At 24.8% G+C, this 12230-nt stretch overlaps 1 protein-coding gene across 2 annotated transcripts; it reads right to left on the bottom strand.

The window, feature by feature from the left end:
- Positions 1 to 256: 256 nt before the first annotated feature.
- On the bottom strand, positions 257 to 11823 carry LOC117179866 (kynurenine formamidase). Of its 2 annotated transcripts, none has more exons than XM_033372033.1 (8): positions 11661 to 11823; positions 11358 to 11448; positions 11185 to 11286; positions 8287 to 8421; positions 8108 to 8186; positions 3601 to 3792; positions 652 to 802; positions 257 to 581 (listed from the first exon to the last, which is right to left on the bottom strand). In XM_033372033.1, the coding sequence occupies exons 1-8, from the start codon at positions 11670 to 11672 to the stop codon at positions 444 to 446; spliced, it is 900 nt and encodes a 299-aa protein (XP_033227924.1). In that variant the 5' UTR covers positions 11673 to 11823; the 3' UTR covers positions 257 to 443. The 2 variants fall into 2 exon arrangements, with proteins under 2 accessions (XP_033227924.1, XP_033227925.1); XM_033372034.1 differs by having other exon boundaries at positions 3601 to 3789.
- Between the last annotated feature and the right edge of the window lie 407 nt (positions 11824 to 12230).

Genomic DNA, 12230 nt, shown 5'->3' with positions numbered 1-12230 from the left:
TTTGCAAATATTTTATGAAATTCATTTGAAATTCGCCTTGAATTCTTATTAATTTATCTTGAACTCTTTTAAATATATACTGAATTATTTTTAATTCTTTGGAATTCTCTTGAATTTTTCTAAGCTCAATTCAGAGCTACGTAATTCAATTAAGTTTTTTCACATTTTTAACATTTTCAATTCCTTTGTATTTTTTTAATTCGCCTTGAATTTCTATGAATTTCCTATAATTCTTCTCCTTTACCTTAAATTTCTCTAAATTCATTCAAATTTTATAGAAATTAATTGAATTTTTTTTTATTTAAAAAATATTTTCCTAATCATATACCATAAGCGTGGCAAAAAGTACTCTTTGATCCCCTTATTTTATCTCATAGGGACTATGAGGCCTGTAGGCATTAAAATTTCGTTCCTTTCTAAAATTATTTTTTTATTTTATTCGCTCATTGAGATTTTATATTTTGGAGAATTAATTTCGTTAGTAGAAAATCGGGCTGTGTAAGATTTTCAACTATGTCGAAGTGATCGGTATTATTTCGAAGCAAGACGAATTCCACATTGTCGACAAATTCAAGAAGTCTCTGAAAATTTAAATTTTTGTAAAAGTTTCGAATATAATGTATACATTTTTTAATGCTTTTTGAATTTTACCTGTGCGTATCTTTTGGATTCTTTTATAAAGACGGGAGAATCGCATTCTCCAACTGTAAGAATGACTTTTATATCTCGTATAGGTTCTTCGGATTTTTTCGAATTGTCAGTCTGCTCAATCGGGGCAAAGCTGAATGATTTTATTTCTTCTCTGAAAATATCATCCAAATTTTATTTGATGTCTTTCTCAGGGATCACAGTTTTTCCCCTATATTCAAAAAACTTCCCCTTTTTCTGTTTTAATATATTATATTTCAGAATACATTGCTTTAATTTTTCGGGAAAATTAATTTTTATTTTAAAATTAATTTTAATCATTTTTTTAACGAAGAAGGATCACGATTTAATTATTAAGGATGTTATTAAAAAAAAAAAGAAAATATTCTTGATTATGATAACAATTTTAAACTAAATTATTTATTTAGCCAATTTTATTGTTTGTCGGATTGTTAATTAGTCAAATATTATTTGCCAGTGGCCACCCGTCGTCCAAAAATTCAACTTTTCTCGAAATTTGTATGGATTGAAACTTTGATTAAATTCACTTCTCTTTTATTTGCAACAATTAAATTTTCAATGATCGAAAATTCAATGAACAATTTTCTTTCATTTTAAACAGTTGAAATTTTAGCAGTTGAAAATTCCATTCTTGGAAATTGAATAAAATTAAAAACTCAATTGTTGAAAATTGAACAACATTAAAAATTTAATTTTCAACTGTTGGAAATTGAAAAAATTAATTTAATTCAATGTGAAGTTAATAATTTAACTTTCAAGAGATAAAAAGTTAGTCATTGAAAATTGAAAAAATTAATAATTTTATTTTTATCAGTTTAAATTCAATAGTTGAAAATTAAAGACAGTTGAATTTTCAGCTGTTTAAAATTTAATTATCAACTTTTTCCAATGTTCAGCAGTTAAATTTTCTACTGTTAGAAATTTAATTATCAGTGTTCTTTAATTTTCACCAATTAAATTTTAATAATTTCAAAATTTAATTATGAAGTATCTTCAAGTTTCATCAGTCTAAAATTTAACTTACTGAAAATTTCAACAGTTGAAAAATTATTTATCAGCAATTGAACTTTCTTTCTACTGTTGAAAATTCAATGATCAATTTTCTTCAATTTTCAACAATTGAATTTTTAAGTTTCTTCAGTTTTAAACAATTTTATTTTTAACTGCTGTAAATTGATCATTGCATTTTCAACGGTAAAAAAATCAACGGTTGAAAATGGAAAAAAATGATCATTGAATTTTAAACAGTTGAATATTGTATTGTTGATAATTTAAGGAAATTGAACATTTAATTGCTGAACATTGAACAACATTAAAAATTGAATTGTCTACTACTGAAAATTTAAGAAAATTGTAAATTGAATTTTCAACTGTTTCAATTTGAAGAAAATCAATAGTCATTACATTTTTGATGGTGAAAATGGGAAAAGATTGAAAATGTAATTTTTTTAAATTGACAAAAATGATAATTCAATTATTGGAAATTGAGCAGCATTAAAAATGCAATTTTTAACTTTTAAAAATTGAAGAAAATCGAAAAAATTGGAAAAAATTAAAAATGAAAGAAAATTCAATTATAGAACATTGAAAATGATTAAAAATTGAATTGTCAGCTGTTGCAATTTAATAAAATTGAGACCTATATTTTTAAATGTTTAACATTTGAGAAAATTGAAGAAAATTGAGCATTAAATTATTTAGAAATGAATTTTCAACTGTTAAAATTTAAGAATATTAAATCTTCAGGTTTTGAAATTGAAAGGTAATTGAATTGTCAAGATCAAAAATTTAATTATTGAGAATTTAAAAGAATTGATATTTCAGTTTTAACAGTGGGAAATTCTATTGTTGAAAATGAAAGAAAAATTGAAGAGAATGTATCATTCAATTTTTAAAAATGGAAAAAACGGAATTTTCAACTATTGAACATTTAAGAAAATTGAAAATTGATTTTTAAATGTTACATTTTAAAGAAAATTGATAATTGCATTTTTTACTGTTAAAAATTAGACTTAATCAGAAATAGAAATTGAAGAGTTTATCATTCAGTTTGGTGAAAATGGGAAACAAATAAATTTAATTTTTAAGCGTTGAAAATTTAAGTAAATTGAAAATCAAATATCCAAGTTTTGAAAATTCAATTGTTGTATAATTGAACGAAACCAAACACTGAATTTTCAACTGTTGGACATTTTAGAATTTTAATTTAAAACCATTGCAATTTGAAGAAAATTGATGATTGCATTATCAACAGATACAAAGTTTAATTATTGAAAATTGAAGAAAATTGATCATTTAATTTTTAACAGTTCAAAATTCTGTTGGTGAAAATTGAAGAAAATTAGATTTTGAACCATTAAAAAGTTGAGAAAATTAAAAATGAAAGAAAATTTTATTTTTAATTGCTGAAAATTAATAACTGAATTTTATAACAGTTAAAAATTCAACTTTTGAAACTGGAAGAAAGTTGAATATTCTTCATTAGCAATACCTGAATTCAAACATGAGAATTAAATAAATAATCATTTTAATCCATAAAACTTAAATTTTGAAAAAAGAAGATTTTTTCGCAAACAGGTGATTTCTGGCAAATAATATTTTGGCAAATTAGTAGTCATCCAATAGGCTCTCAGTTAGGAATTTATGAGATTTAAAAATAATCCCAAATCTGATCACCTCCTTGTACCTATATCCAATTTTTAAAAATAAATTCTTTAATAGCAAAAGCAATTGAAAAATCTTTCAACAATATTTTAAAAAAACCATTCCTTATAGGACAAGATTGTTTCTTTTCTACATGTAAAAATAATGTTTAATCTTTCCCATATTTCCCTTTTTTTCGTGAAAAAATTACCCTTTTTCCGTTTTCTCAGCTTCTTTTGCACTATGATTCCTGCTTTCTTTTTGTGATGCGAAATTGATATTACTTACGGAGTTAATTTTAAAGCTTCGTTCATACTTGTTAGCAGCAAGGGTTTTAAATCGTAAACTCCGCCAATTAGAATCAATCCTTTAAGAATTTTTTTGTAACCTTTTTGAGTTATTGCAGAAAGCCAATTTTTATCGTGCAAAAGACTTGCTGCCATTTGCGCTCCTGCGCTGTGGCCTGCGATCCAAACACTTCTGAAAACATTTTAATTTTAATTTATTTATTCAATTTTCCTTTCCTCAGGCTGTATCTATCCTATCTGGAAAACCTGGGAAATCCTACAAATGTCAAATAATTTTTTTATAGTCCGGGAATTTGTTCGAAAGCGTGTTTAATTGTTTAAAAAATTGGAATATCAAAGTGAATAACAATTTATTCATCTATTTTCTTCAAAATTCTTTTTTTGTTTGAAATTGATTTTTTTTATCTAAACATTTGACTATTCTATTTTGGTTGAAAATTCAAACAGTTTAATTATTAAAACAATTTTCATAAATGGCTCTTCTTTAAAGAATAAGTTTAATTCATTATGTTGCGTTGTAAATTTACAAGAACTATTAATTATTTAAACACTTTTTAATTAAAAATTAAGAGTTTAACTTTTTTCTACGAGAGAATTTGTTCACGGAGTCAACTAATCTTTTTCTATGTTGCTTTACAAAAGAACTAATCATTATTTAAACAATTTTAATTAAAAAATTAAGAGTTTTCCCTTTTTTCTACGAGTCAATTTGTTTACGGAGTCGACTAAGAAAGTCTATCCGATGACTCTGCTGCATGTTGCTTTGCAAATTTACAAGAACTATTAATTATTTAAACAATTTTTAATTAAAAATTAAGAGTTTAACTTTTTTCTACAAGAGAATTTGTTCGCGGAGTCAACTAACCTTTTTCTATGTTGCTTTGCAAATTTACAAGAACTATTAATTATTTAAACAATTTTAATAACAAGATTAAGAGTTTTTAAACCTTTTTATACAAGTAAATTTGTTTGCGGAGTTAACTAAGAATGTCAATTTTTATTCTTTTGCTTTTTTTTATTTTTTTATTTTTCCTTTGCAAACTTACAAACACTATTAATGATTTAAACAATGTTAGTTAAAGATTTAAAGTTTGGCCTTTATCCTACGAATCAATTTGTGTTCGAACTAAATTAAGAATGTCTACCCGATGACTTTTTTCTATATTGCTTTGCAAATTTACAAGAATTTTTAAATATTTAAATAATTTTAATTAAGAAATTAAGAGTTTGCCCTATTTGTACATTGTGCAAGTGAATTTGTTTACGGAGTTGACTAAGAATGTCTATCCGATGACTTTTTTCTATGATGCGTTGTAAATTCACAAGAACTATTAACTATTTAAACAATTTTAATTAAAAATTAAGAGTTTGCCCTTTTCTCCACGAGTCAATTTGTTTACGGAGTCAACTAAGAAAGTCTATCCGGTGAATGTTGTATGTTGCTTTGCAAATTTACAAGAACTACTAATTATTTGAACAATTTCGATCAAAAAACTAAAAGGGACTTTTTTTTTAATTCTGCAAGTAAATTTGTTTACGGAGTCAACTAAGAATGTCTATCCGTTGACTTTTTTTTTATATTGCTTTGTAAATTTACAAGAAGTTTTAATTACTTAAACAATTTTAATTACAAAATTTAAAGTTTGGCCTTTATCCTACGATTTAATTTATTTTCGAAGTCAACTAAAAATGTCTTCCCGATGACTCTTTTGTGGGTTGCTTTGCAAATTTACAAGCACTATTAACTTTTTAAACAATTTTAATTTAAAAAATTGGAGTTTGCCCTTTTTTCTACAAGTAAATTTGTTTACGGAGTCAACTGAAAATGTCTATCCTATGACTCTTTTCTATGTTGCTTTTCAAATGTACAAGAACTATTAATTGCTTAATCAATTTTAATTATCTTTATTTAGTCTTTATTCTACCAATCAATTTGTTTTCGAAGTCAACTAAGAATGTCTACCCGATGACTCTTTTCTATGTTACTTTGTAAATTTATTAGAAATATTAATTATTTAAACAATTTTAATTTAAAAATTAAGAGTTTACCCTTTTTTCTACAAGTAAATTTAGTTGCGAAGTAAAATAAGAATGTCTATCTGATGACTCTTTTCTATATTGCTTTGCAAATTGACAAAAACTATTAATTATTTAAACAATTTAAAATGAAATATTAAGAATTTGCCCTTTTTTTCTACAAGTAAATTTGTTTTCGAAGTCAACTAAGAATGTCTATTCGATGACTCTTTTCTTGGTTGCTTTGTAAATTTACAAGAACTATTAATGATTTAAACATTTTAAATTAAAAAATCAAGATTTTACCCATTTCTGTAAAAGTAAATTTGTTTACGGAGTTAACTAAGAATGTCTATCCGATGAATCGTTTCTATATTGCTTCTCAAATTTACACGAAATATTAATTATTCAAACAATTTTAATTAAAAAATTAAGAGTTTACCCTTTTTTCTACAAGTAAATTTAGTTACGGACTCAACCAAGAATGTCTATCCGATGACTCTTTTCTATAATGCTTTGCAAATTTACCAGAGGTATTCATTATTTAAACATTTTAATTAAAAAATGTAAAGTTTTGGCCTTTTTTCTACAAGTAAATTTGTTTGCGATGTCAACTAAGAATGTCTATCCGATGACTCTTTTCTGAGTAGATTTGTAAATTTACAAGAACTAATGATTATTTAAAAAATTTTAATTAAAAAATTAGGAGTTTGTCTTTCATCCTACGAATCAATTTTTTTTAATCCAACGAAGAATTTTTACCCGATGACTCTTTTCTATGTTGCTTTGTAAATTAGCAAGAACTATTAATTATTGAAAGAATTTCAATTGAAAAAATAAGAGTTTGGTTTTTTTTCTACCAGTAGGCTTAATTTTTTACCATAATTAACGAAGAATATCTTTTCGATGATTTTTTTTCACTGATGCTTTGAAAATCTACAATTATTAATTATTTAAAAAATGTTTATCAAAATATTTCTAACTTGACTATTTTTTAAGGAAGAGGCATAATTTGTTTACGGAATGAACTAAGAATGTCTTTCGATGATCATTTGCAATGTTACTTTGTAAATTTATAATCATTATTAATCATTCAAGCAATTTTCATAAACAGATTGAGAGTTGGGGTATTATTCAAATCTCTTTACGAAGTTGACTAAGGTTGTCTTTGTGATGACTCTTTTCTAAGTTATTTATTAAATATACCAGAATTGTAAATTATTGAAAGAAGTTTCATAAAAAGTTTAGAATTTGACTATTTTCTAACGAATAGGGTCAGTTTTTTCACTAAGGTATTGTACATACGAATTTGCTGGAAGTACTTGCATTTGCCTAAACATTTGGTCAGATGACAGGACAACTGCAGAAAACCACTTCCCGAGTTTAATCGGGTTTTCAAAATTAGAGTACACAACCCGGTCTTTTGTCGCATATGGTACCCATGCGAAATCATTTTTACTTATTAAAGTAAAAATGATTATCGTGGTATTTATTTGAACTTCGTTTCCAAATAGAATAATTACAAGGAAGTCAGTGGGTCGCGCCAGAGAATTCGTTCATTTTGAAATTTTTTTCTCTTTTGACTCAAAAGCTTTCTTAGTTCAAAATTCATCTCACGTTGAAAAGTCGGTGTTTTTTTATTGAATTCAACTGTTTTTTTTATTTTTTTTTATTAAAAATTAAAATCTTGTTTGGTTGAAATATCAACTACAGCAATTGGTTAAAAATCAACTCTATTGTTAAAAATTAATTTTTTGGTTGAAGATTGATCATTTTAGTTGAAAATTCAATTCATTCTGAAAATTAATTTTTTTACTGAAAATTTAAATATTCCATTTTTGGTTGAACTGATCTTTTTTATTTTAAAATTAAAATCTTTTTTTTTAATTGATCCTCTTCACATAAAAATTCAACTAATTGGTTCAGGATTCGTGTATTTTCTTAAAAAACCGTCTTTTTGGTAGAAAATTAATTATTTTGGCTGAAAGTTTAAATGTTTGTTTAAAATGTACATATCGTGTTAAAAAGTCAATATTTTTGCTTAAAAATTTAGGAATTTCAATCCCCAGAAACTAAAACAATATGTCGATTATAATAAACTATTATTAAATTATACCTGTAAATAACCTGGGAATTTTCAGGTAATTTTTGTCCAGGATTTGAGTAGATATCCTGTTTTAAGAAAACGGATTTTTGAATTTATTTTTAAATTCTAAACCAGTTCGTGCTATTTAACTATTTGTTTGGTTTAATTACTCGATGGAAAGTTTCCTCAGGAATTCTGACTGCTGACTTTAATGGGTTTTTTATTTCGCTGAAGAATTAACTTTGCAGATCATATAACGCAATGGTTTTTAGTATATATAACCTGGAAGATTTCTCGCTTGTAATATATTCATATTAAAATTCCTTCAGTACATAAAAACTTTCCAAAGACTATTTTTCATTTCGAAAGTAAAAATGATACTTACCGAGAGCCGGAGGAATATGCATCTTTCAAAATTTTCTCTACGAGAATTTTAGTTTGCGACATTATTTCAGTCAGTGTAACTAAAAATTGCAAAACGAAATTTCAATTTATTATTACTGTTTATCATATTAACTCGATTTCGTGATTTAAAAAATACTGAAAAGTATTTGAGGAAAGTACCATTTGGACATAAATCGTAACCACCTGTGATTACTTTAATTCCTTGAGATACAAAAGTAGAGACTGCGAATGCCGACAAATCTTTTGTAAATTCTTGCCAATATCCACCGTGGATAAATACAAAAATTGGGGCATCTGAAAAACGAATTCAAAAATTATTAATAGAATCAGAAGTATTGGTCAGGGAAAGTCAGGGATTTTGAAAAAAATGAAGAAGTCCGGGAATTTCTATAAGAAGAACTTTAAAGAATATATTTTAATAATTTTAATGTATTCTAAAGGATTTTTTTAAAGATGATAGGGTAATTCTTAAACTTTCAAGGAATTTTCAAAAGCTTTAAAAGGTTTTAAGGGATTTCAAAGGATTTCAAAGAATTTAGAATATTTTATTGTTTTTTAAAAGATTTAAAGGCATTTTCAAGTGAACAAATATTCAAGAAATTTTCCAGGATTTAAATGACATTAATATTTTACAGTATTTTAAAAGATTTCAAAGAACTTTAATCGATTTCAATTTTTTAAAGGGATTTCAAAGAATTGTAAAGATTTTTTAAAAACGATTTCAAGGCATTTTTATAGATTTCAGATTTAACAGTATACTTATTTTAAAACATTTGAAATATTTTAGTTTTTAAAAACTAGTTTCAAGCCATTTTCAAGAGCTTCAAAAAATTGCAAGGGATTACAAAATATTTTAAAGGATTTGAAATATCTTAGGGTATGTTAAATTGATTTCAATAATTAACAGTGATTCCAAAGGCCTTTAGGGTATTTAAATAAATAAAAAGGAATTTTCAAGAGCTTTAAATAGTTTCAAGGGATTTCAAAGGATATGAAATATTTTAGGGTATTTTTAAAAATTCCAAGAAAGCTATGAGTTTTAAAAAATTTCGGGGGATTTCAAACGATTTTTCAGGATTTGTAATAATTTCGGGTATCTTTAATGATTAAAATAATTTGATGTAATTTCTAAGGATTTTAGGGCATTTTTAATAATTCCAATAAATTTTTAAGAGTTTGAAAATATTTCAGGATTTCAAATAATTTTAAAAAATTTGAAATACTTTAGGGTATTTTAAAAATTTCAAGAAATTTTCAAAAGCTTTACAGAATTTAAAGATTTTAAAGGATTTACAATATTTCAAGCTATTTTAAAAGATCCCAAAACATTCTCAATTGATTTCAATAATTTAAAGGGATTCTAAAGAATTTGAAGGATTTTAGGGTATTTTTAAAAATTGCAAGGAAACTTTGAAAGTTCTAAAAGATGTTCAGGGATTTGAAAAGGTTTTCAAGAATTTGAAATATCTTACGGTAATTTTTAATAAATTTCAATTATTAGAAGTGAATTTTCGACAGATGAAAATTAAATTATTGTTAATAATTCTTTTGTGGAAAATTGAAGGAAATTGAACATTGTGTTTCATCAGTTTCATTTTCCCAAATTTTTAACTGATTATAATAATTTAAAGGTCAAAGCATTACAAAAAAATTTGGATATTCGCGAAAATTTCGAAAAACTTTAATAGTTCAACAAAATTGCAACAGATTTAAAAATATTTATTTCAATAATTTAAAGGGATTATAAATATTTTAAGGTATTTTAAAACATTCCAAGGCATTTTTAAGAGATTTACAGATTTTCAAGGATCTTTCAATGATTTTAATGATATTAAGGGACTTAACAAACATTTTATAGGGTTTTTAAGAATTTCGGATGATATGGAACGATTTTTATATTTTAAAAGATTCCAAGATATTTTCAAAGATTTTCAGGAATTTCAAAGATTGTAAGGGGTTTTAAAAGCTCTCAACGTATTTTAATCAATATTCCAGAATTTCAACAAATTTTATGGAATTTTGCGGGATTTTATAATATTTGAATGGATTTCAAAGAATTTATTCTCAAGAATCGAGGGATTTTCTAGTATTTTTAGTAGATTTCAATAATTTGAAGTGTTTCTCAATGATGTTAGGGTATTTTTAATCATTGCAATGCATTTTCAACAGCTTTAAAACGTTTCAAGGGAATTCAAATGATTTCAAAGAATTAAAAATATTTGAGGTTATTTTAAAAGATCCCGAGAACTTTGCAATTGATTTTAATAGTGTGAGAGATTTTAGAGTATTTAAAAAATTCCAACATTTTTCAAGAGCTTTAAATTATTTTAAGGGATTTTAAAATATTCAAGGGTACTTTTTAAAATTGAAAGAAATTTTGAACACCTTTAAAAAATTTCAAAAGATTCTAACGGATTTAAAATATTTTAGGATATTTTTGAAAATTCTAAGGAAGCTTTAAGAGCTTTAACAAATTTCAAGGGATTTCAAAATATTTTTTAAGGATTTGAATTATCTTACGGTTTAAAAAAAAATTCATTTCAATAATGTGAACTCTTTTGAATTCAACATCAATTCTTAGTCATTTCATCAAATTATTTCGAATTCCCTTGGATTTTTCTAAACTCATTCCAAACTTACTGAATTCAATGAATTAAAAATTATTTTTTTTGACCCTTTTAAATATCTCCCTTGAATTTTTATAAATTCCATCGATTAGAATTTTTAAAAATTTTTAATTGTTTTTAATTGTTTTTAATTTAAAATAACATTAGGCACAACATCAATGCACATTAGTCACTTTCAGTAACTTTTTCACAATTTTCAAATAAATTAGTATGTGGCAGTTCTGATAATAATATATAAAAAAATTATAAATTTGAATAAAAAATGTATTCCATTGATAAAAGATGGTATATTAAAAATGAAGCTTAGAACTTTAGTTTTTAAATATGAATGGTCAGGGAAAATAAAAAATTAGTCAGGGAAAAGTCCGGGAATTTTGCAACCTCGAATTTAATTTAATTAGAAAGCGTAAATAAATTTTATACTTCAAACCTTTTGGTAGATTTGTCCCATAAATATCATATTTTGTACGATCAGTAGTGCTGTACGGAATATCTAGTTCACAATTAATGGAACTTCGAGCCTTATTTGTAACTGAAATATAAGAAAAAAATAATCTCTAATCTAATAATTTTTAACTGACTACTTTTAAAAATAGAACTTACTATCTTCACATTTTCTTAAGTACTGTTGCAAAAGTTCCTCCGCATCCCATCGTTTGCTCCAACAACTAGGTAAATAAGCTTTTTCCAGTTCCTGAAATAATTAAATATGTATATATATATATATATAAAATTATATGAATATAAAGTAAAATTTTTTTGTATTCTAGTGTAGATGCAAATTTTTTAAAATAAAAGAGCACTTTTTTGCATGGAAATGATAAAGTTTTAATTAAATTTAATAATTAATCAATTTTCTTATATCTTAATTTATATTATTAATATAAAAATGTATATGTAACATACGGATCCAGCCATAGTCTTTTGGAAGCACTTTTAAACTTGAATAATGATTTTTAAACGATTGAATGTACCACCTTCACCGAGTGAAAGTATTATAAAGTTCGATATTTCGATCTTTTTTTTTCAAGTGAAACCTTGTTCCAGTCAGATCCAAATTTCACATCATCTCCGGTTTCTTGCACCGGATTCAGTACTACATCTAGTGTTATATTCAGTAACTTTCATCTCTTGTTCTACCGGCAAAGTAAATTTCTTGTAATTGTGAATTCTTATTTATTTATACTCTAAAAATTAAAAAAGTTATTTTTTCCCTTAGAAATTTTGATAATATTGAAATCTATCTTTTTTTTATTTAAAGAAAGTTCATATTTTTGGAAGGAAGTATTTTTGAAGGCGTTTAGGACAAATTGAAAATCATCACTAAAAAAATTGATCAATATTTTCTTTAGAAATTTCAAACATTCTTTTTTTTCTGGTGGTCATTACTTTGTTAATTGTTTTTTTTTTTCAAAAACTATATGTCGTTAAATGCTTAACAAGCTACCGGCAAATGATAATTCTTCCAGATCAAAT

Source organism: Belonocnema kinseyi, chromosome 9, assembly GCF_010883055.1.
Source record: "Belonocnema kinseyi isolate 2016_QV_RU_SX_M_011 chromosome 9, B_treatae_v1, whole genome shotgun sequence".
NCBI lineage: Eukaryota > Metazoa > Arthropoda > Insecta > Hymenoptera > Cynipidae > Belonocnema > Belonocnema kinseyi.
Note: the sequence above shows the minus strand (reverse complement) of the source record. Positions and strands in the feature narration are given on the sequence as shown.

Coding starts and splice junctions, on each gene's coding strand:
- LOC117179866 (XM_033372033.1), bottom strand. Junction 11,287..11,357: donor CTTAAGAAAATGTGAAGATA/GTAAGTTCTATT, acceptor CTTATATTTCAG/TTACAAATAAGGCTCGAAGT. Junction 8,422..11,184: donor TGGGACAAATCTACCAAAAG/GTTTGAAGTATA, acceptor TTCGTTTTTCAG/ATGCCCCAATTTTTGTATTT.